General features: G+C 43.3%; 1 protein-coding gene across 1 annotated transcript in view; it reads right to left on the minus strand.

Annotated features, from left to right (window-relative positions):
- LOC127005343 (uncharacterized) overlaps window positions 1-25,137 on the minus strand; it is a 135,976-nt gene that overhangs the window by 38,463 nt on the left and 72,376 nt on the right. Inside the window, exons 5-10 of the mRNA XM_050874110.1 lie at window positions 19,431-19,599; window positions 18,643-19,069; window positions 18,096-18,357; window positions 17,727-17,865; window positions 17,342-17,637; window positions 575-888 (exon numbers count right to left, since the gene is read on the minus strand). Coding sequence (XP_050730067.1) covers window positions 575-888; window positions 17,342-17,637; window positions 17,727-17,865; window positions 18,096-18,357; window positions 18,643-19,069; window positions 19,431-19,599 — 1,607 coding nt within the window. The remainder of the gene's footprint in view (window positions 1-574; window positions 889-17,341; window positions 17,638-17,726; window positions 17,866-18,095; window positions 18,358-18,642; window positions 19,070-19,430; window positions 19,600-25,137) is intronic.

The following is a 25,137-nucleotide window of genomic DNA, read 5'->3' on the forward strand; positions in this document are numbered from 1 at the left end:
TAAAAAAACACACATTCATCTCATCCATTCCAATCCACTTCAGCCCAATCCAACCCAAGGAAAATCGAATCAACCCCAACTCAACCCAAACCAAACCAGCCTAACCTAACCCATATAAACCTTCTTCCCTATTTTCCTTCTCCTTTCCTCTCTCTCTCTCTCTCTCTCTCTCTCTCTCTCTCTGTCTCTCTCTCTCTCTCTCTCTCTCTCTCTCTCTCTCTCTCTCTCTCTCTCTCTCTCTCTCTCTCTCTCTCTCTCTCTCTCTCTCTCTCTCTCTCTCTCTCTCTCTCTCTCTCTCTCTCTCTCTCTCTCTCTCTCTCTCTCTCTCTCCTCCTCTCTCCTTCCCATTCCTTCCCAACTCCCCTTCATTCCACTCTTCCTTCCTTCCCTTGCCCAGACACACACTCTCTCTCACTCTCGCTCTCCCCTTCTCTCTAGCAACTCCATCGAAAACACATTCCCTAATGACGAAGACACAGTAACCCCGTTCAACCAACCCAACCCAAGCCAAACTAACCCCAACCCAACCCAACCCAACCACAACCCAACAACAAAACAACAACCAAACACTCACTGCTCGACGTGGTTCCTGGTAAAGCCGGTGGAGAAGTAGGTTGGCTCCGGCGGGATGCGATTGTGGTCGTACTGGAAGGGGTCACGGATGCCCAGCCAGCCGTACAGCCCATTGCTCTGCGTCTGAGCGTCATCCTTCTGCAGGGGGAGGCACGGAGGGGGCAGGGGCAAGGGGTAGGAAAGGAAGGGAATGGTAGGGAGGTAAGGAATGGGTGGCAGGGATGGGGCGGCAGGGGTGGAAGCGAAGGGAAGAGTAAGGGAGTAAGGAAGGGAGAAAAGGGATATGGAGAGAGAAAAGGGGGATGAAGGGATGGAGAAAAGGGGGATGGAGGAAGGGAAGGAAAGACAGTGTTACCAAAATATTCGAAGCGTTGAGGTAGGGAGCAAAGAGAGGGAAGGAGGCGGGGAACGAAGCGAGGGAAGGGGCAAGGGAGGGAGAAAAGGGGGATGGAGGAAGGGAGAGAAAGCCAGTGTTACCAAAATAGCTCTTCGTGTTGCGGGTTAAGGGTGGAGGGAAGTGAAGGTCGTGGTAATGGCGCCAAATAGAAAGTAATTGCTTGACGAACACGATGTGAAGGTGCTGGCGTGAATGGCTGCTCGGCGCCACTTCAAGGCAAAACGTATTAGTGGTAATGGTTGGATAATGGCTCCACCTCTGCACTCTATTCATATTAAAGCCGTATAGAGGCCACGCCCACCTCAGCCCTGCAAACGCGTAAGAACTAATGCATCGTTAGAGTTACAAAGTTTAGTTTTTTTCAGAAGCACTTTTTTGACGCTTAGTGGTAAGGGTTGGGTAAAGACTCTACCGCTACACTCTATTCAAATTATGTTCGTGTTTAGGCCACGCCCACCTCAGCCCTGCAAACGCGTAAGAACTAATGCAGCGTTACAAAGTTTAATTTTTTCAGTAGTACTTTTTTGACGATTAGTGGTTAGGGTTGGGTAAAGACTCTGCCGCTACACTCTGTTCAAATTATGTTCGTGTTTAGGCCACGCCCACCTCAGCCTAGCAAACACCAACAGCATTTACCTTTCTCTGCCGCATTTCAAGACTAAACTAGTAAAAATTTTAGAGCATGGATAAATGCGCTACTATTCTCCATTGAGGGACACTATTAGGGAAAGGGGGATGAGCTTATTCGTCACATTAGTCTGAATGAGGTGTACTACATGTTCCCGTTTTCTTTGAGAGGGAGAGAGTAGGGCGGACTACAGAGAAATGGACGGAAGTTTGAAGGAAAAAAGATAAATTGTTTGACGATTATAACGATCTACCTACGATGATTGGTGATGCAGAATATTGTTAAAACTGATAACTTACCTTCTTCAATACCTGCATCACCATCACCACCACCACCACCATCATCACCATCATCATCAGCATGCATGTAAGTACGTAAACACACCAGACGCTCACGGACGCAAAAACGCACACAAACGCACACAATATGTCACCTCTGCTTACCCTACGCACATGGCGGTGTACATGAATGATAGACGTACATACGAACACACACACACACACACACACACACACACACACACACACACACATACACACACACACTTTTTCTTTTTTAGTTTATTTTTTTCTTTCTTTCGTTGTTTATTCTTTGCAACGTTTTATTTCCTGTTGTTTATATTTTTTTTCTCTCGCACATTGACGTAACATATAAAAACGCATTACTGGATGAGAAAAAAAGAACGCATGACTGTAAAACAACCGCGGAACAAGACCAGAGAAGTAACACTGGAGACTAATAAGAACGGTACACAACGGAGCAACAAGGAGAAAATAAAGTTGTCTTGGAGTGCCAGACGGGACGAAAAATCTCTTCACAAGGAGCCACTTTCTGGGGACCAAGTAAAAATAAAATATCGCTCAAAAAACTTGCCCCCAAAAGACGTGGAAAACTTGCTCCGAAAAACTATAAAAAAAAGTATTGTACCGAAAATTTGCGCTAAAAAATGGCACACAGAAAAATAGAAGAAAAAAAACAATGCAAAAATGGAAAAAACGATTATGAAACTTAAGGAAAAATTATTATATAGAGAAAACTCCCAAAAAAACTACTACGTGCATTGCAGACACTTTAAAAAAATCTATATACACAAACCTAACACTGTACATGTGAACCTACGAAGTGCTCTGTAATATCTCTCAAAACACAAACACACCGCAACAATATACAATTTAAGAGAGAATAGGAGAAAAATATACATAAAAAGCATATGCCGTTTCTCTCTCTAATACACACACATAAAAAAACATCCATTACTATACACACACACACACACACACACACACACACACACACACACACATACACACACTCCCTCCCCCCTACACACACATACACTATACAACCATCAACTTCTTTAAATTTAAGTGTCAGTGCTCTTCACACACTAATGATCGTGGCCACGTCTAAAGTATTGTGATTCTTATTGATATTAACACGACATGCGGCGGTGTGATGGGTCTTTCAGAGGGAATAGGAGGAATGGGTGAAGGGGGAAGGGAGGGAAAAGGGAAAGGGTGATTACGTGATGATCCTCGGTGTTTAGAATGAAGGAGAGGTTGTGTGTGAGGGGTTAGAAGAAGGAGTGGGTTGGGAGTGGAAGGCGGAATGGATGAATGAACGGAAAGGCTGATGGGATGAAGAGGATATGGATGCTAGAGGAGAGAAATGGTTAAGGAGGAAAGGAAGTGTAGTTGGTAGGTGGAAATATAGGTAGATAGGAAGATAGATATATAGACAGACAGACAGACAGATGGATAGATAGATAGATAGGTAGATGTGTGTGTGTTTGTGTGTGAAAATGTTTATATAGAGTGATTGGGAAGTCGGTGAAAATCAATGACCAGGGAAGCAAGTTGAGTCTCAGTAATACAAAAATATAGTCAGTGTTCGTAAAGGAGAGTAGTACAAATAAATAAAGGTTAGGGATCGTAAGTGATACACATAGTTAGAGTTTAGTTAGTATTCATAAGGTTAGCATTTAGAATATTACAACACAGCAAAGGTTAATAAAGAGGCTATTACACTGGGCAAATTTTCCGTGAACCTTCAGTCAAACCACGATTTCCGCTGGCGTGGTTCTCATATTTCCGTGGTTTTCTGACGTGTCCACGATCTTCCAAAGCTACGGTAGATTTCACCGAAGGACGACGGTATATCTCACCATCATCAGCAGCAGCAATAACAAGAAACAAATGAGAACCACGCCAGCGGAGATCGTGGTTTGACTGAAGATCCACGGAAAATTTGCCTTGTGTAATAGCCCCTTAACGGTGTCTGTAAGCGTGGAGACGATATAAGCTGTTAGTGATTGGTGATAGTTACAAAGTTTACATTGTTACAACATGAACACACATAATATCAAGGGTTGGTGACGGTGAGTGTTACAATGGTGGTGTTAGTACGGCAACGTCTATATAAGTGAGTGGTACAACATCGATAAGTAACAGGAGGTAAGTGATTAAGTAACAGTGACGGGAGGTGACGCGGGGCACAAGGACGAAGCCGAGTGTTGCGTCACCGAAGAAAATTAATAAAAATAAAAACTACGCCAAAAAATACTTGGATATTCACTCAAAAAATAAAAATGTTCGTGTTTGCTTTTTACATTTTTTACATTGATGATGAATGCAGAAAAATGTACAAAAATATTACAAAAATGCATATATACGAAAAAAATGGTTTTGTGGTCGAAATATACACTGAAAACGCTGTATATCTTCTCTTTTTACATGGATGAATGCAGAAAAATGTACATAATTAGTGAAAAAATACAAAATAAAAGGCTTTGTGATGAAAATACTTACTAAAAATGCTGACATATAAAAATTCAGCAGAGAAAAACACTAAAAATGTAAAATGTAAAAGGTGGTTTGTTCCCTGAAAAAGATGCATTCGCTTCTATTAGGCAAAAAACATCACATCTTATTAATTTCAAACCTCAAAAGATGTTATTGATTTTAAACGTCAAAAAAGTCTTATTGAACTCAAACTTCAAAAAGCTCATATTTATCGACATCGCGTACGGCAAAAAAAAAAAAAAAAATTAAGAGAAAAATGTTAGTCGTGTTATTTATCTCGTCGGCGATGATTTAAAAACAAACAATAAAGGAGAAAGGAACACTGGTTATTTAGGAGGCTTAGCACGGGCAGACCAGGCAATAACGAACACTCTAGGAGGATCAAAAACAGTATGATTAAAGAACAACAATAATAATGACAGGAAGGCCGAGGCATCCGTGTGTCGGTGAGCCGTTGGGCGTGTCCGCGTCCACGTTCGAATCCGTGTCAGTGAAAAATCGAACATATCAAAATTTGCCGAAAACTAGCAGCTATTCTTTGGCTCCATCATGACCTCGTCCCCTCACACACTCGGGGCTGCCGCTGCTTCTACTTTCGAGGGCTGCAGAAAAGACTGAGCGCGTTCTCATGAAAATTTTAACGGTTATAGAGTGAAAGAATGAAAAAAAGACAGAAACGAAAAGAGAGAGAGAAAGAAACAAAGAAAAAGACCCAGAGAGAAAGAGGGAACAAGCGAAAGAAAATATGCAAGGAGTAAATAAAACAAAGCTTGTCAATCCCTCGTGATAGATCCCTCTACGACTTCTGCGAGGAAGGAAAGGAGGAAGCTCAGGGGAAGAAAAAGGACTTTTTGACTCGAAATTTCAAATTTCTTTAATTAATAGAAAAGAGAACATCATTTGATGGACACTAAAGACTTTGCATCAAAATTTGCAAGTTTTTTTTAATTAATTGGAAAATAAAAACATTAGCTGACGCAAACTAAGGATTTTTGAATCGAAATTTAAGTTTTTAAACAATACAATAGAAATAATATTATTTGATGCACACTAAATTCTCATGCCACGGACTCGGTAGATAATACAGAGACGCACGTGGACGCGGACACGAACGCTACGGATCACAAACAGTACGTTTTTATGCAGCGCAAGAGACGGAGGACGATGCAGCATGAACACACTGACTGGCAGCAGGACAACAGTGGTGCCAACTCCCGCGACACTTACCCAAACTTCACCGCCGCGAATAACGATAAACCTCTGCCGGGATGAGGGAGAGAGTGGGAAGGAACAAAGGAAAAAAGTTTTAAAGAAAAGAAAAGGAAGGGGAACACAAAGGAAAGAAAATAAGAAAGAATTAAAGAAAAAAATGAAAGACAAAGAAGAGGAGAGAGGAAAAGTGAAAATAAGAAAGAATTAAAAAAGAGGAAAAGAAAGATACAGAGAGAGAGAGAGAGAGAGAGAGAGAGAGAGAGAGAGAGAGAGAGAGAGAGAGAGAGAGAGAGAGAGAGAGAGAGAGAGAGAGAGAATAAAGAGTGACAGACAAAACGAAATAGCCAGTAAGAACGAACAAAAATAGCGAAATAAGTACAAGAAAAAAACGAAAGAAAGACAAAGAAAGAGAAAAAAGGAAAGAAAAGTTGGACAGATTAGTTCGACGTGAAGGTTATATGAGGAGGAGGTGGAGGAGGTGGTGGGCAGTGGTGGAGGTGAGAAGAGGTGGAGGGAGGTGGAGGAGAATGGAGGTGGGAGAGCATCACCACCATCACCAATATCACCACCACCACCACCACCACCATCACCACCAATAAAATCAATAACCTAAGATTAATGTATATAAGTGAATTACAATATAACAAAAATAGTTAAATGTTATCACTAATTCTTACTTATATTGCACTTACAGAATACTTAATTATCTTGCTCTTCTTTCACTTACTTAGCTGTACAAATAAAGGTTAGTTAGTTAGTTAGTTAAATATACTAGACTATAATATTTACACTAGTGGTTTTATCAGTAAAGGGTTAAGATTATGAACTGAAATAAGAAATAATGATAATGATATGGAAATGGATGATGGCACAGGAGCAACATTCAGACTTTGAGAAATAATAATGTTAATAGGAACAATATCTACAAGAATGGAAACAACATCAACATCAATAACAACAACAACAACAATATCTACAGTGATTGGAGTGATGTATATTTACTAATGCTTCCTTTCCCTTCCCTTCTTTTTCATTCCCTTCCTATTTCTTCCTTTCCTTTTTTTCCTGATCTTCCCTTCTCTTCCTTTCACTTTTATTGCCCTTTTTTCCCTTCCTTTATCTTTCCCTCTTCTTTTCCTTTTTCTTTTTCTTTTTTTCTTTTCCTTCCTTTCTTTATCATTTTATCTTTTCTTTTTTTTTTCTTTACTTCCTCATTCCTTGTCTATCTATTTCTTCAACTTCCATTTTTCTTATTTTTTTTCTTTTCTCTTCCATTCTCTTCCTTTCCTATCTTTCTCTTCCATTTCTCATCTTTCCCTTTTTTCCTTTTATTATTCATTGCCTAACTTTCTTTTCCCTTTCCTTCCCTTTCCTTCCCTTCCCTTCCTTCTTTTCCTTCCTTTCTCTTCCCTTCCATTCCATCCCATCCCATCCCTTCCCTTCCCTTTCCTTCTTCCCTTCCCTTTCCTTCTTCCCTTCCCTTTCCTTCTTCCTTTCCCTTCCTTCTCTTCCTTCCCTTCTCTTCCCTTCCATTCCATCCCATCCCTTCCCTTCCCTTTCCTTCCCTTCCCTTCCTTCTCTTCCTTCCCTTCTCTTCCCTTCCATTCCATCCCATCCCATCCCTTCCCTTTCCTTTCCTTCCCTTCCCTTCTTTCTCTTCCTTCTCTTCCCTTCCATTCTATCCCATCCCTTCCCTTCCCTTCCCTTCCCATCCTGTCATGCCGGGTTGAGGGATTAGGAAAAGGTGAAGAGTGGGCATAAATATTTACAGGAGTATTTACAAGTCCTTCGTGTTGGTGGTGAGCAAAAATATGTCAAAATGTGTGGCGTCGATAAACAGTTAGAAAAATATGAGTGCTATTGATAAAAACGTGTGATACCTTACTTGATGCTAAACATATTGAAAAATTTATATTGGTTAGTTCACTGAATACTAATATTACTGCTGTTACTATTACTACTACTGCTACTGCTACTACTGCTACTACTACTACTACTACTACTCTATAATGATGACAAAAAGTGACTATACACGGTGCATCAAAATACCTGAAAAAAAGCGAAAATAACGCAATGTTTTTTTCTACGCCACTTACTAAAAACAGTTTTCGGCAAATCGCTGGAAAATTCGCCATTCAAAAATTGCCGAAAATGTTTGAAAACTCTAAAAAAAATCGTATTTATTCACTTTAAAAAAAACAGATTCTTTCCAAATACTCTTAAAAGTTTCGTAAGACTAAAAAAATACGTTATGTTACCTTTTGACTCAAGAGAAGGTTACGTTCATTCACTTAAAAATATGTATGAAGCTTGTATGTCCCTGTGGAAATTCCTTGGACTAAAAACAAAACGAAAAAAAGTTGCACTCTGATAAAATATATACAACCTTAATTCAATACAATGATCCCGAACTCTGCGTGTTTATGTTTCTATAGACATTCTTTTTTCTATAATTCAGCACGAAAATGTGAGAAAAAAATGTGATGAATATGTTAAAAACGTTGCATATATAAAACAAATGTAAAAAAAAATGTTAAAATGTTAAAATATGAAAAAAAGGAAAAAAAAGATATGTCGAGAGATTTAAAAAAAAAGGTCACACAATGAAAAAGTAAAAAATGTGATAAAATGTCAAAAAATTGAAAAAAAGGAAAAAATATGAAATGTCGAGAAATTAAGAAAATGGACACGATGAAAAAGTTAAAGAAATGTAATAAAATGTAAAAAAGTGGGATAAAACCGGAAAAAATATGAAATGTCAAGAAATAAAAATAAACAATGAAAAAGTTAAAAATGTGTTAAAATGTTAAAAAATGGGAAAAAAAGGAAAAAAATACGAAATGTCAAGAGATTAAAAAAATGAACATAATGAAAAAGTTAAAAATGTGATAAAATGTCAAAAATTGGGAAAAAACGGAAAAAAAATATGAAATGTCGAGAGATTTAAAAAGGCCACACAATGAAAAAGTTTAAAAATGTGATAAAATGTTAAAAAAAAAGATTGCTATAAGTGTGACCATTTATTCGAAAAAAAAAATAATTCGAATCATTGAAATTTATATAAAAAGCTGCGATGAAGTAAAATATTGAAGAAAAAAATATTACCAAACCTTTTTCCTAAGAACTTCACCTCTTAACATTGATCTCCTCTTCCTCCTCTTCCTCCTCTTCCTCTTCCTCGTCTTCCTCTTCTCCTTCCTCTTCCTCTTTCGCCCCTTCCAGTCCACCTAATCCAAATCTTAATCCCCTGCTTCTCCGTGTCTTCCTCCTTCTCCTCCACCTCTTCCTCTTCCTCTTTCTCCTCCTCCTCTTCTCCTTCCTCTTCCTCTTTCCCCCTCCTAATCCACCTAATCCAAATCTTAATCCCCTGCTTCTCCGTCTCTTCCTCCTTCTCCTCCTCCTCTTCCTCCTCCTCTTTCTCCTCCTCTTCTTCCTTTTCCTCTTTTTCATAATCTTCCTTTTTTTCATTCCTTGCTTGTCACAAACTCCAAATATCTTTCCCCTTCCCTTGAATTTTATCCCCTCCTTTTTCTCCTCCTCCTCCTCCTCCTCCTCCTTCTCCTCTTTTCTTTCTATTTCCTTTCCTTCTTTCTTGTAACATAGCTTGTTTCTCTTTTTTTTCTCTCTCAAGTTTTCCCTTTTCCCTTTTCCTATACCTTTTATTTATTCCTTTTTCTCTCTTTATCTCACCTTCTTTTCATTTTTCCTTCCTCTCATGTTTTCCCTTTTCCCTCTTCCTATTCATTTTTCTTTTTTTTCCTTTTTCTCCCTTAAACTCGCCTTCTTTTCCTTTTTCCTTCCTCTCTCATGTTTTCCCTATTCTCTCTTCGTATTCTTTTTTCTTACATATTTTCCTCTTTTTTTTCTTCAGGTCACCTATTTTTCCTTTTCCTTTTCTCATTTATTCTGCTTTATCATGTTAGTGGAAAGAAGCGATTATAAAAAGGAAATAAACGACTTTTTTTTAACCTGTTATCATCTGCTTCTCCTGCTCCTTCTTCATCTTCTCATTCTATTCTTTATTCTTTATTCAGTTCTTACTTTATCCTTTATTCATTCATTTATTGCTTCTTCCTGTTATTCTCCTTCGCAAGCCTTCCTCTCTCTTTACTTTTCCTCCTCCTCCTCCTCCTTCTACTTCTCCTATTCCTTTGTTCCTATATATTATGTCCTTCGGTACCCTTCCTGTGTCTTCTATATCTTATTCTGGACATGAAAGAAACACAAGTAACAAAGAAACTCAAAACGATCAACACTAAACGTAAAAAATGAAGGATGATGAAGAAAATAATATGTAAAAATGCAACTCACACCACATGAGAGAAAATTGGGCATGGGATTTGACACATACGGACGTACATACACACACACACACACACACACACACACACACACACACACACACATACATCATCATCATCATCATCATTATCATCACTATCACCACACAGATAGAACACCTCACCACACACCACGCCATGCACCACTACCACCATCACCACCAACATCATCACCACCACCACCATCACCACCATCATCACCACCACAACCATCACCATAACATACTACATCATTACTATCACCATCACCATCCCCTCTACACCACCACCATCACCACACAACCATGCAACACCATCACCACCACTATCATCACCACCACCACCACCCACACACTCACCACACCTTGTCATAAATATAAACAGCCAAAAAAAAAAAGTAGACAGCTCAAGGTCAAAAAAAAAATAGGGTAGAAAAATATGCCCTCTGACTCCTTACCCTTACAAACATACTTACAAACAAACATCCTACACACACACACACACACACACACACACACACACACACACACACACACACACACACACACACACACACACACACACACACACACACACACACACACACACACACACTCTCTCTCTATCTTTCACCAACCCCACTCAACAAACACACAAACACACACACAGACAGACATCCCCCCCCCACACACACACACACACACACACACACACACACACACACACACACTCTCTCTCTCTCTATCTCTCCCATTCCCCTCTATACAAACACACAAACACACACACTGACTCACATCCCCCCACCTCACACACACACACACACACACACACACACACACACACACACACACTCTCTCTCTTTCTTTCCCCTTCCCCTCTATACAAACACACAAACACACACACTGACTGACATCCCCCCACCTCACACACACACACACACACACACACACACACACACACACACACACACACACACACACACACACTCAATACCCAAACCCAAAACAAAACCACACACACATAAACACACACAACAGAAAGTCACACGAAAACCAAAGGAGGACCAGACAAGATCCATAATAGAGCCACACACAAAAGAGGATAGAGACAGCAACAAAACCGTACAATAAATAATCAGTAAAGAGCCATAACGCAGAGCCACACAGAGTCAGCACAGAGCCACACTAGAAAAGCATAGAGCCAGAATACAGAGCCATACAAGAGGAAGTATAGAGTCAAAACAGAGTCACACAAGAGCCAAATAAGAGTCAATATAGAGGCAGAAACAGAGCCACACAAGATATAAACCAGTATAGAGCCAAAATAGAGCCACACAAGCGTCACTATAGAGCCAGAAATAGAGCTACACAAGATAGAAACCCGTATAGAGCCAGAATAGAGCCACACAGAGCCACACAAGAGTCAGTATAGAGCCAAAGCACAGAGCCACATAAGAAAAATTCAGTATAGAGCCAAAATAGAGTCACACAGGGCCACACAGAGCCACACAAGAGTCAGTATAGACCCAGAGCACAGAGCCACATGAGAAAAAAAATAATATAGAGTCAGGATAGAGCCAAACAAGAGCCACACATAAGAGAGTACAGAGCCAGAAACAGAGAAAACTAGCATATAGTCAGAGCAGAGCCACACCAGAGTCACGGAGGAGTCAGAACAGAGCCACACCAGAGCCACGGAGGAGTCAGAACAGAGCCACACCAGAGCCACGGAAGAGCCAGAACAGAGCCACAAAAAAGACACACAACACCCACGCAAAAATAGAATAAAACCAGAACAAAACCACACCAGAAACTCACACTAGAACCAAAACTAAACCCTGACAGAACCACACAGAGCCACACACGACAAGAGCCACACCAAACCCACCCAAGAGCCACACCAGAGCCACAAAGAGTCAGCACAGAGCATCAGCTCTCTGAGCCTTTGATCTCCACGTCTCCGCGCATCTCTTTGGCTGTGGTGTGCACTTTTCGTCCACTTTGCATGAGAGGCTGATTGGAGGAGAGCTTAAGCAGACAGCTGCGAGGAGAGAGTTTGAGGTTAGAGAGAAGAGGGAAGAGAGAGAGGAGAGAGAGAGATAGAGAGAGAGAGAGAGAGAGAGAGAGAGAGAAGAGAGAGAGAGAGAGAGAGAGAGAGAGAGAGAGAGAGAGAGAGAGAGAGAGAGAGAGAGAGAGAGAGAGAGAGAGAGAGAGAGAGAGAGAGAGAGAGAGAGAGAGAGAGAGAGAGAGAGAGAGAGAGAGAGAGAGAGAGAGAGAGAGAGAGAGAGAGAGAGAGAGAGAGAGAGAGAGAGAGAGAGAGAGAGAGAGAGAGAGAGAGAGAGAGAGAGAGAGAGAGAGTGTGTGTGTGTGTGTGTGTGTGTGTGTGTGTGTGTGTGTGTGTGTGTGTGTGTGTGTGTGTGTGTGTGTGTGTGTGTGTGTGTGTGTGTGTGTGTGTGTGTGCGTGTGTATGTGTGTGTGCGAACGCGCGTGAGTGTGTACGCGGCAGCACCACCGCCTCAGCGCCACACAATCAACAACAACAACAACACGTCAACACAAACACACTCAACCACAACAAAATTTCTCTAAAATCTCAAGTTATCGAAAAAAAATATAAGCTTTGTGCAAATAGCTGTCGTCCCGCCAATAATAAACATCTCCATAAATAAGCGAGAAGCGGCCCACGCGGGGAAGGTCCCGAAAATACTGAACATTGCACACACTCAACACTCAGGGGAAATGTGAAAAATATATTCAAGCTTTTTTATGTCCCTTCAATACTTAGAAAAACATGAAACCTATACCATGAAAATATAAAAAAAAACGTAGGATAGATCATTGTAAAAAGATATTTATTGATGTATGTGTGCATATATATATATATATATATATATATATGTATATGTATATATATATATATATATATATATATATATATATATATATATATATATATATATATATATATATATATATATATATATATATATATATATATATATATATATATATATATATATATATATATATATATATATATATATATATATATATATATATATATATATATATATATATATATTTTTTTTTTACAGCAAAGGGCACAAAAAGCAAACATTAATAAAAAGCCCGCTACTCACTGCTCCTAAAAAGAATCCAAAGAGGTGGCCGAAAGATAGGTCAGTTTCGGGAGGAGGTGTCCTGATACCTCCTCTTGAAAAGTTCAAGTCGTAGGCAGGAGGAAATACAGATGAAGGAAGATTGTTCCAGAGTTTACCAGCGTGAGGGATGAAAGAGTGAAGATGCTGGTTAACTCTGCATAAGGGGTTTGGACAGTATAGGGATGAGCATGAGTAGAAAGTCGAGTGCAGCAGGGAGGGGGGGAGGCATGCAGTTAGCAAGTTCAGAAGAGCAGTCAGCGGAAATATCGATAGAAGATAGAAAGAGAGGCAACAGTGCGGCGGAATTTATGAGGTAGAAGACTATCAGTATGTGGATGAGAGCGGATGAGACGACGAGCCGTAGCCTCCACTCTGTCCAGAAGAGCTGTGTGGTGGAGCCCCCACACATGAGATGCATACTCCATACGAGGGCGGACAAGGCCCCTGTATATGGACAGCATCTGTGCAGGGAGAAGAACTGGAGACGGTACAGAACGCCAAGCCTCGAGGAAGCTGATTTAGTAAGAGATGAGATATGAAGTTTCCAGTTGAGATTTTGAGTTAAGGATAGACCGAGGATGTTTAGTGTTGAGGAAGGTGATAGCTGGGTGTTATCAAAGAATAGGGGATAGTTGTTTGGAAGATTGTGTCGAGTGGATAGGTGGAGAAACTGTGTTTTTGAGGCGTTGAAGGACACCAGGCTCTTATTGCCCCAATCGGAAATAATAGTAAGGTCTGAGGCTAAGCGTTCTGCAGCCTCCAGCCTTGAGTCGTTAAGTTCCTGAAGGGTGGGTCTTCTATTAAAAGAAGTTGAGTAATGCAGAGTGGAATCATCGGCGTAGGAATGGATAGGACAGTTCGTTTTGGAAAGAAGATCATCAATGAACAACAGAAAAGAGTGGAGATAGGACCGAACCCTGTGGGACACCACTGTTAATAGATTTAGGGGAAGAACAGTGACCGTCTACCACGGCAGAAATAGAACGGTCAGAAAGGAAACTGGAGATAAAGGTACAGAGAGAAGGATAGAAACCGTAGGAGGGTAGTTTAGAAAGCAAAGATTTGTGCCAGACCCTATCAAAAGCTTTTGATATGTCCAGCGCAATAGCAAAAGTTTCACCGAAACGGCTAAGAGAGGATGACCAAGAGTCAGTTAAGAAGGCTAGGAGATCACCAGTAGAACGCCCCTTGCGGAACCCATACTGGCGATCAGATAGAAGGTCAGAAGTGGAAAGGTGCTTTTGAATCTTTCGGTTAAGGATTGATTCAAAAGCTTTAGATAGACAAGAAAGTAAAGCAATAGGACGGTAGTTTGAGGGATTGGAGCGGTCACCCTTCTTAGGTACAGGCTGTATGAAGGCATACTTCCAGCAAGAAGGAAAGGTAGATGTTGACAGGCAGAGGCGAAAGAGTTTGACCAGGCAGGGTGACAGCACGGAGGCACAGTTTTTAAGGACAATAGGAGGCACTCCATCAGGTCCATAAGCCTTCTGAGGATTGAGGCCAGAGAGATGAGGGCATAGAAAACATCATTTTGAAGAATCTTTATAACAGGCATGAAAGAGTCAGAGGGGGGATGAGTAGGAGGAATATGCCCAGAATCGTCCAGAGTGGAGTTTTAGAAAAAGCTTGAGAGAAGAGTTCAGCCTTAGAGATAGATGAGACGGCATTGTCGCCGTCAGGACTGAGGAGTGGAGGGAAAGATGAAGAAGTGAAGTTGGAGGAGATGTTTTTGGCTAGATGCCAGAAGTCACGGGAAGAGTTAGAGAAAGCAAGGTTTTGACATTTTCTATTAATGAAAGAGTTTTTGGTTAGTCGGAGAATAGATTTGGCACGATTTCGGGCAGAAATGTAAAGTTCATAATTAGCATTAGTTTGAAGGCTCTGGTACCTTTTGTGAGCTACCTCTCTATCATTGACAGCACGAGAACAAGCGTGATTAAACCAAGGCTTTTTAGCGTGAGGAGTAGAGAAAGAACGAGGAATGTATGCCTCCATTCCAGAGACAATCACCTCTGTGATGCGCTGAGCACACACAGAGGGGTCTCTATCCTGGAAGCAATAATCATTCCACGGAATGGAAAAGTACATCCTCAGGTCGTCCCACTGAGCTGAAGCAAATGCCAGAAGCATCGCCTCTTCGGTGGGTCCAGAGGGTACAGGAGTGATAGGACAGGATGCAGAAATAAGATTGTGATCGGAGGAGCCCAACGGAGAGAACAGTTTAACAGAATAAGCAGAAGGGTTTGAGGTATATATATATATATATATATATATATATATATATATATATATATATGTATATATATATATATATATATATATATATATATATATATATATATATATATATATATATATATATATATATATATATATATATATATATATATATATATATATATATATATATATATATATATATATATATATATATATATATATATATATATATATATATATATATAAGATGAAATTGAATAAAAAAAATCGTAAAACTGAGTTATGAAGATTATATTTGAAATATGTGAAAAACTAGATTGTTTCCATAAAGCCTTCGGCTGGTAAGGAAAATCAATTTATTAAAAACAAACCAGAGGTTTTTACAATTGTGGCTTGCGTCATAAATGAGGCGGCGAGGCAGCGCCACGTGTCGTTGTTTGACTTTGCCGGGCGGGCGGCGGCGGGCGTGCTGTGCAGCGCCACCAGTGTCTTCACCACGCGCTCGGCACCACCAACACTCCCTGCCGCCCCCAGCTTTATTCATCCTTACTGAGGCCTTTTTACCGTCCCGCGGTGGCAGGCGAGACATTTTTTAAAGCCTCACTGTGACTTTGCCTCGTGAAACCGAGAAACGCGGTTCGCTTTCTATATGAACGCCATCGTGGTCCCGGCGACTGCACCGCGCCAGGACTGCCGAGCACCGCGGCGTGAGGGGCTGACCTGACATGCGCCGCGCGGCAAGCCTTGCCTGTTCGGCGAATGTGTTTGTCATTACGTGTTTTGTCGCCAGCAGGCCGAGGCTGTGTACATGGACATGGACATTACCTGGCCAAGAAAACAAGATAAGTGTTGGTTTGAACCCAGTCATTAATAAAACACTCATTCACCGAACCAAGCGACATTGAAATATTTATAAAAAGTATTTGCGAAAAATAAAATAACCTGCAGCGAGTCGTTCCCGGCGACGCAGCATCGACGAGCATTGATCCAACATTAATCTTTCCCTGAATTCGGGGCGGCGTGACGACACCCCGCGTCACCAATCAATGGGGGGCGGGGGGGGAGGGGGGACAGCATTTCATGACGTCATTAACCTTCGTGACGTCATTACTTGTCACCGTCCTACCTCGCCCCGCCCCGCCCCGCCCCTGCGCACTATTCTTTTCATTGTGTTCTTTTCTTCTGACATCTCCCCCCTAAACCCCAACCCACCCTCCCCGCCGCCGCCACCACCACCATCACCACCACCACCACCACCACCACCACCACCACCATCACCACCACCACCACCACGCATAACCACCTCCACAACCAGTCATGACATCCTCCATAATAAACACCCCGCCTGTCCCTCCACACACTTCTTATCACCTCATCTTGCACCACCGCCTTCACCACCACCGCCACCATCATCACCATCATTCACAGCCAACACTATAGCCATTACCAACATCATTCTGTCACTCTTCTCTTCGCCTTGTCCATTTCTATCACCATCATCACCGCCACCACCACCACCACCATCACTAATACACCACCACCAACATTAATAAACAAACAAACAAAAACAAATACTACTAACACATTTCTCCCTTCCTAGTCAATGTTGCTTTTCTCTTCGTCTTGTCCCCCATCATCATCATCACCATCACCACCATCATCACTAACAACAATAACAAACAGTATATCACTCTCCTTCGTCTCTCTCTCTCTCTCTCTCTCTCTCTCTCTCTCTCTCTCTCTCTCTCTCTCTCTCTCTCTCTCTCTCTCTCTCTCTCTCTCTCTCTCTCTCTCTCTCTCTCTCTCTGTGTGTGTGTGTGTGTGTGTGTGTGTGTGTGTGTGTGTGTCACACAATTCTGCTGCAAACGAGATAACAAAACAAGGCACAAGATACACCGCGAAGGAGGAGGAGGGGGAGGAGGAAAAGGAGAAGCGGGAGGAGCGGGAGGAGGAGGAGGAGGAGGAGGGGGGAGAAGGAAGAGGTAGCGATAAAACCAGTTACACGACGTCTTCCTCCGCTGTCCTTAGTGGCAATGAAAAGCTTTTTACCTTTCCGTCCCCGTCCTTGTGGCTCTCTATGAAGAGCGTCCTACCGTTAGGTGTCCTTAGAGGCGATAGAAAGCATTGTGACCCTTTGCCCATGCCCCTATGGCTTCCTGTAAAGGCCGTGAGGCTGGCAGGGCGGCGGCGGGGCTCAGCGTTGGCTGCCCGGCGAGTAGTTGAGATGTCCGCTCCTGGAGTAGTGGAGATAGCGTCGAGTCTGGAGGTGGCGGGCGCTGCCGGAGTCTGGAGGTAGTGGACGTTGCCGGAGTCTAGAGGTGGCGGGCGCCGAGCGGTGCGGGAGTCTGGAGTTGGCGGGCGTGCCCCCAGGGGGTGCCCCTGACACCCCTCATTCTCTCGCTGACATGGGTACAGGCAACACCGTCTCGCTCACCGTGCGCGTCCGCGTGCACGTCCCCGGGCGCTGCAAGCGTCCAGATCGCGTCCGAGTCATCGTGAAGGAGCGCGGCGCGCTCTTCTTCGCCTACAAGCGCAAGCTGATGTCCATCCCCGTGGAGGAGGGCGGCTGGAGGCTGAGGGAGGAGGTGGAGGGGGAGAAGGTGTGGTACAACGAGGCGGCCGCGGCCGCGCCCCTCAAGCTGGGGAAGTTGATGCAGAAGGCCGAGGACCAGCGGCTCGCCCTGCAGCTGTACTGCCTGAGCGGCCACGCCGTGCAGCACAAGGCGCTGGGCGGCCTGGCGCGGCTCATGCGGCAGGCGCGTGACAACGAGCTGCTCCTCGCCCTGCACTACCCCGGCTGTGCCCGCCGCGAGCACCCGTTGTTCCCGGCGGGGCCCGGGGGAAGCCTGGCGCGGCCAGCGGCGGAACAAGGGGCCGGCGTGGCCAGCCTGCCTGCAGAGCCTGGCCCGCTGCTGCTACCCGCCGCCGCCGCCGCCGTCCAGGAGGGGGTGCAGGCCAGCCCTGAGAGTGTTGCGCCCCGTGCCAGGGAGCCGCCGCCGCCCCGCCCCGTCTGCTTCCCCGACTCTGGGTCCGTCTTCGTCGAGCTGCTGCGGGAACATGACCTCCTGGAGGAGGCTGCGGCCAAGAGGGCGGCAGAGGAGAGGGAGGCGGCGCGGGCGCCGGCCGGCAGCTGTTCGGCGGACTCACCGCGGCCGACGACAAGGAAAGGAAAGGAAAAGACCAGGAAAAGTAGCCACGCTGGGGAAAGCAAAGCCGGAAAAACAAGAAAAGCAAGGAAAGGAAGAGAACAACACAAACGGGACAGGAAAGACCGGCGCCTGGAGCGGCTCCTGCAGCTGGCGCACGCCGAGGAGCGGGACAACACCGTCCACCGACCCGGCTGTCCCCACCGAGTGGCCCCGCCCCGCCCCGTCCGCTTCCCCGACTCGGGCTCCGTCTTCGCCGAGCTGCTGCGAGACTTTGAGCTCCGGGCCGCCCAGGAGGAGGCGGCGGCCAGGAGGGCGGCAGAGGAGAGGGAGGCGGCCAGGAAGGCGGCAGAGGAGCGGGCGGCGGTCACGTCTGCTCTCAGGCGGGGACTGCAGCACGTGCCGACGGCGTGCGGGCGCTGCTGCCCACGCCGGTGGCGGTGCTCCTGGTGGGGTTCTGCGTCTGGCTGGCCATGGGGATGCCTGCCCTTTGGCCCGACGGCCCCTGGGGCCCTGAGCGGGCGGCCCCGGAGCCGCGACGCTTCATCCCGCTGCCGCCCGGCCCGCCGCCTCACGCCCCGAGGCCGACGGCGAGGAGAAGAAGGGAAAACACCCGGGGAGCTAGATACGCCTGCGGCAGCAAGGCCCGAAGAATGAGAACAAGAAGGAAGACAACTGGAAAACACGCACGGAACAGGAAAGGCCGGGAAAGTAACGCCAGAGAGAGGAATAAGGGAGGAAAAACACGGAACAAAGCTGAGGAAGGCAAGTTCGGCTGAACAGTAAAGCAAGACAAAGGTTGAAACAGGTCACCGTGAGGCGCGGCTCAGGCCGGGGCCCCGCGGGGACTCCCCTGGCTGACGGGTGCGCCGCCCGCCTCGGGGCCCGGGTTCGAACCCCGGGCGGAGTGTTCGGAAGATTTGTTCTTCCGAACAGATTAATTTTGCTGTTCTTCGATAAGTGGACTATCTATCTATCTATCTATTTCCTACTCACCGTCTTGTCCTCCGTCTCCAGCTCCAGTCCTTCTTCAATCAGGTTCTCCTCGAAGAGCCGCCGATGCTCCGCCAGTATCGGGTCTTCATCGTCCCTGTAGACCAGCACGAAGTCGATGCGCCTCTTGTTGTCGCGGAAGAACAGCGTCTCCACCGTCTTGCGAACCTGTGTGAAGGTAAAGGCGAGAGGGATGGGTGGGAATGCCGTGAAGGGAACAGGGCCGGGCAGGAAGGGAAGGATGAGGGTCGGAGGGTGTTGTATGGGTCGTCGTAGTGGTGGGGGATAGTGTGGTGGGGGGGGGAGTCTGTGTGTGTGTGTCTGAGGATGGGAAGGGAGAGGAAGGGAGCGAGGGATAGGAGAAAGGATTGAAGGGTAGGAGAGTGAGGGAAAGGAAGGGAGGGAAAGGAAGGAAGCGAGGGATAGGAGAAAGGATTGAAGGGTAGGGTAGTGAGAGAAAGGAAGGGAGGGAAAGGAAGGGAGCGAGGGATAGGAGAAAGGATTGAAGGGTAGGAGAGTGAGGGAAAGGAAGGGAGGGAAAGGAAGGAAGCGAGGGATAGGAGAAAGGATTGAAGGGTAGGGTAGTGAGAGAAAGGAAGGGAGGGAAAGGAAGGGAGCGAGGGATAGGAGAAAGGATTGAAGGGTAGGGGAGTGAGAGAAAGGAAGGGAGGGAAAGGAAGGGAGCGAGGGATAGGAGAAAGGATTGAAGGGTAGGAGAGTGAGGGAAAGGAAGGGAGGGAAAGGAAGGGAGCGAGGGATAGGAAAAAGGATTGAAGGGAAGGAGAGTGAGAGAAAGGAAGGGAGGGAAAGGAAGGGGGCGAGGGATAGGAGAAAGGATTGAAGGGTAGGGGAGTGAGAGAAAGGAAGGGAGGGAAAGGTAGGGGGCGAGGGATAGGAGAAAGGATTGAAGGGTAGGAGAGTGAGGGAAAGGAAGGAAAGGAAGGGAAAGGAAAGGAATGACGGAGGGAAAGGTAGGAGAGGAAAGGAAAGGAAGGAGAGAGATGTGTGGTTAGTGTTAGCGTGTGTTTTAAGGGAGAGAAAGGGACTATCTGGTCACATGAGTAAAATAATAACAAGTTTGTCTGGTCACACGCTTAAGAAAATAATAAGCTCTTCGTTTTCACATACATAAAAAATAAGAAGTGTCTCGTTGGCCTCATACATAAAGAAAAGACAAGTATCTCGTTGGTCACACGTTTAAGAAGTCAGGAGAGAGTCAACATCTATAAAACATGATCGTGTGAAATCTTAATCCATTCTTAGTTCGTTCTTGAAGGAGAGAAGAAAAGAAAAAAAGGAAAGAAAGATTACTAAGATGTTTTACAGAATTTACTCATGAACCGAAAGTAAAAGTTAAACAATGAGGAGAAAATACCTGAAAAAAGTTCGATCTTAAAGGAGTAAAAAAGAAAAGAAAAGAAAATATTGCTAAGAAGTTTTACAGAATTTACTTATGAACAAAAAGTAAAAGTTAAACAATGAGGAGAAAATACCTGAAAAAAAGTTCGTTCCAAAAAGAGAAAAAAAGGAAAAAGAAAAGAAAAGATCGCGAGGACGTTTTACAGAACTGACTCATGAACCAGAAGTTGAATAAAAGTAATAAGGAGAAAATACCTTAAAAATATTCGTTCTTAAAGGAGAAAAGAAAGGAAAGAGAAAAGAAAAGATTGCGAATATATTTTACAGAATCGACTCATGAACCAGAAGTAAAATATAAATGTCGAGGAGAAAATGCCAACAAAAATAAGTGATGAGTGAGGAAAAATTTAGCAGATCAAGTTTGGTTCCAGTGGCGATCCGATGCTTCGTAAGACTCTCTGATTCTCTTCTGCAGCAAAGGTCTGGGTCGTGGGAAGGATTCAATCACTTTTACATTAGTTTTTCTTAGTCAGTTCTCAAATTAATGCGTTTAGGCACAAAATTCTTCTGTTAGTGATAGGGTGGAGTAAATAGGCCTAGAAATTATGTAATAGAAGTGAAGTATATGGAGTTTAACGTAGACAAAAACGAAAAAAAAAGGTGTCGTTTGGTATTATTTTTTTTATTATTATTATTATTATTATTATTGTTATTATTATTATTATTATTATTATTATTATTATTATTACTATCATCATCATCACCATTCTCCTCCTCTTCCTCCTCCTCCTCCTCCTCCTCCTCCTCCTCCATCATCATCATCATCATCCTTCTCCTCCTCCTCCTCCTCATCATCATCATCATTCATATTTTTATTCTTATTATCATCATCATTACCATTTCTGAGCAACCTTCAATCACTAAGCAAAAGAAAAAGGACGATAAAGAACAAACCTCAAAACCCACACAGCTCGCTCAAAAAAGACAAAGGACCAAGAAATAACGAGTAAAGGAAGACTAACCGAGACAGCACGATAAATCCATAACACTGAGCGGGGGTGTTTTTATCTGATATTGTCCGGTGGTAAAGGTGTTATTGGGGTGGAGGAGGGGGAGGAGAAGGAGGAGGAGGAGGAGGAGGAGGAGGAGGAGGAGGAGGAGGAGGAGGAGGAGGAGGAGGAGGAGGAGGAGGAGGAAGACGAGGAGGAGCAGGACGAGGAGGAGGAAGAGGAGGAGGGGGAGAACGAGGAGGACGAGGAGGAGCAGGACGAGGAGGAGGAGGAGAAGGAGGGGGAGAACGAGGAGGAGGAGGACGAGGAGGAGGAAGAGGAGGAGGGGGAGAACGAGGAGGACGAGGAGGAGCAGGACGAGGAGGAGGAGAAGGAGGGGGAGAACGAGGAGGAGGAGGAAGAGGAGAATACGAAAACAAAAAGAGAAGAGGAACAAGAACAAGAAAGAAAACAATAAAATGAACACGAACAAGAATATAAGCGAACAAAAGAGAACAAAAAAAAAATAACAAGAAAACGAGAAAGAACAAAACAAAGTGTATGAAAGAACGAAATCAAGAAAAAAATTGCAAAAAAAAAATGAACACGAATAAACAAAAGAACAATATAATAAAAAAAAGAAAAGACATAAGAATAAAAAAAATATAAACAAAAAAGAACAAGAACCAAAAGAACAAAGAGAAATGAACAGGAACACGAAAAAGAAGAAAAAAATAACGAAAAAAAAAAGAAAACGAAAACAAACAAGAACAATAATAAAAACAACCACAAACACAACGAAACAAAAACAAAATCAAAGACAAAACACACACACAAAAAAAGAGATAAAGACGAAAAAAAACCCACCCCACGTCACACCCTTATCAGAAACACCTCCCTCCTGCCTGGCCACCAACTCAACACCTTTCACCTGCCCATATCTCTCAGGTGGGCAGCACAAGTGACAAGGAACCCCGTGACATCATTAGCAAAAGGTAAGTCTATTAGGCCCAACTATTAAGACAGGTGCAGACTCGCCAGGTAACAAGGTAACGTAATTAAGCTCATTAGTAAAGGTGTGTGTGTGTGTGTGTGTGTGTGTGTGTGTGTGTGTGTGTGTGTGTGTGTGTGTGTGTGTGTGTGTGTGTGTTAAGCTCTTATACAAACACAGGTAGCCAGGTGAGAAGGTTGTAATTAAGGCTATTAGTGAGTTTACCTGTCTCTCTCTCTCTCTCTCTCTCTCTCTCTCTCTCTCTCTCTCTCTCTCTCTCTCTCTCTCTCTCTCTCTCTCTCTCTCTCTCTCTCTCTCTCTCTATCTCTCTCTATCTATCAATATCAATTTCTATTAAACTCTACATACTTACTTATCTAACTATCTACTATTCATCTAGATACAAGAATACAACTTAAGTATATAAATAAAGAAAACAGAATATAAGAAAAACGATAATAAAAACTAATTAAATATCTATCTACCAATCTATCTATCTATCTATCTATTTACCTGGTACTCTGCGACTTTCATCACTTCGGTTGACAGAGGGCTGGGGGAGACGCGGCCGGGGGGAATGGGGGAATAGGACCGTCGGCGCGAGGGCTGGATTGGGGAGGTCGGGTGGAAGGTTGGGGTGATGGGGGAGTAAACGCCGCGGTAGTGAGCCTGCTGGAGGTGCTGGTGGTGGAAGTGGAGGTGGTGGGGGTTGGCGGCGGCGGCGGCGGCGGCGGAGGGGAGGTAGAGAGCGAGGGATATGTCGCCATGCTTGGGTTTGGTGTAGCTCCGGAGAGGGTCGTAAGGGTTCATGATTGGAGTTTTTTTTTTCTTTTTCTGAATATTATGGTATTTTTTGTGTGATTTGAGGACGAGGTTAAGTTAGGTCAGGTTAGGCTTTTTATTTGTCTTCTTTTTTCTCGTTATTGTCTGTTTCTGATTGCTATGTTATTTCTTTGTGATTTGAGGTTGAGGTTAGGTTAGGTTAAGTTAGCCTTGCTGTTTGTTTGTTTATTTCTTTCTTGTTCTTGATTATTTCCGATTGTTATGTTATTTCTTTGTGATTTGAGGTTGAGGTTAGGTTAGGTTAAGTTAGCCTTGCTGTTTGTTTGTTTATTTCTTTCTTGTTCTTGATTATTTCTGATTGTTATGTTATTTTTTTGTGATTTGAGGTGACGTTAGGTTAGGTTAGGTTAAGCTTGCTGTTTGTTTTTATTTCTTTTTCGTTCTTGTTTGTCTTTGCTTGTTATGTTATTTCTTTGTGATTTGGGGGCGATGTTAGGTTAGGTCAGGTTAGGTTAGCTTGCTGTTTGTTTGTTTTTCTTTCTTGTTCTTGCCTGTGTCTGATTGTTATGTACCTCACGTTCTTATTTCTCTCTTCTTATTTCTCTTTATCTGTCCTTAGTTGTCAAAATGTTCTCTGTACTGTCTTTGTTATACATTGCAAAGTGATATTTATAGACAACCTTCTTTTATCTTTCTTCCTGTCTCTTTTGCTCACTCGCTCACTCCTCTTTGGTATCTTATTTTCCTATTTCTCTTTTCTTACTTTTATCTGTTCTTAGTCACCATTTTCTTCCTCGTATTGTATTTATCACACGTTGCCAGCTAATATTTAAAGACAACCTTTCTCTATCAATCTTTCTTTCTCTCTTTCGCTCGCTCGTTCCTCTTTATTTTATCTTCTGTTCTTATTTTTCTTCTCTTATTTCTTTTTATCTATTATACGTTGCCAGCTATACACTATTTATACCACTTATAGACAAACTTTTTCTATCCTTCTTTCTTGCTCTCTTTCGCTCGCTCGCTCCTCCTCCTCTGTTCCCGGTCCACGTACGTTGTGTCGGGACTATCTGGTGCTGTCTGGTATTATCACAACGTCATATATGTTCAGAGTGGATTAGTTATGTTATCGAGTTTAAAAAGAGTTTCTCGGATTGGTTTGACACTCACTTCAAGGTTTATTCTCCCTGATTCTTAGTTTCTTTATTTTATTGTTTTGTTATTTTTGTAGTTTGTTATTTTTTGTTGTTTTCTTTGCTCCTTTACTTTTTTTTCCTTTTTTTCAGTCTGTTGTTCCACTGTTATTGTTTGTTTCTCTGTTATTTCCGTTTTCCTGTTTTTAGTTTATCTCTTATTCTCTTATTTCTGTTATTTTCTTCTTGTTTATCTTCTATTTGTTATTTCTTTTATTTTCTTCTTGTTCCGTTTCTTTCTGTTATTCCACTGTTATTTCTGTTACTCTGTTCTTACTCTTTTATTTCTGTTATTCTCTTGTTATTTTCTTCGTGTTCCTTTTCTCTTTATTTGTTATTTCCTTTCGGTTCCTTCTGTTATTCCACTGTTATTTCTGTTACTCTGTTGTTACTC

Source organism: Eriocheir sinensis, chromosome 30 (assembly GCF_024679095.1).
Source record: "Eriocheir sinensis breed Jianghai 21 chromosome 30, ASM2467909v1, whole genome shotgun sequence".
Classification (NCBI taxonomy): Eukaryota; Metazoa; Arthropoda; class Malacostraca; order Decapoda; family Varunidae; genus Eriocheir; species Eriocheir sinensis.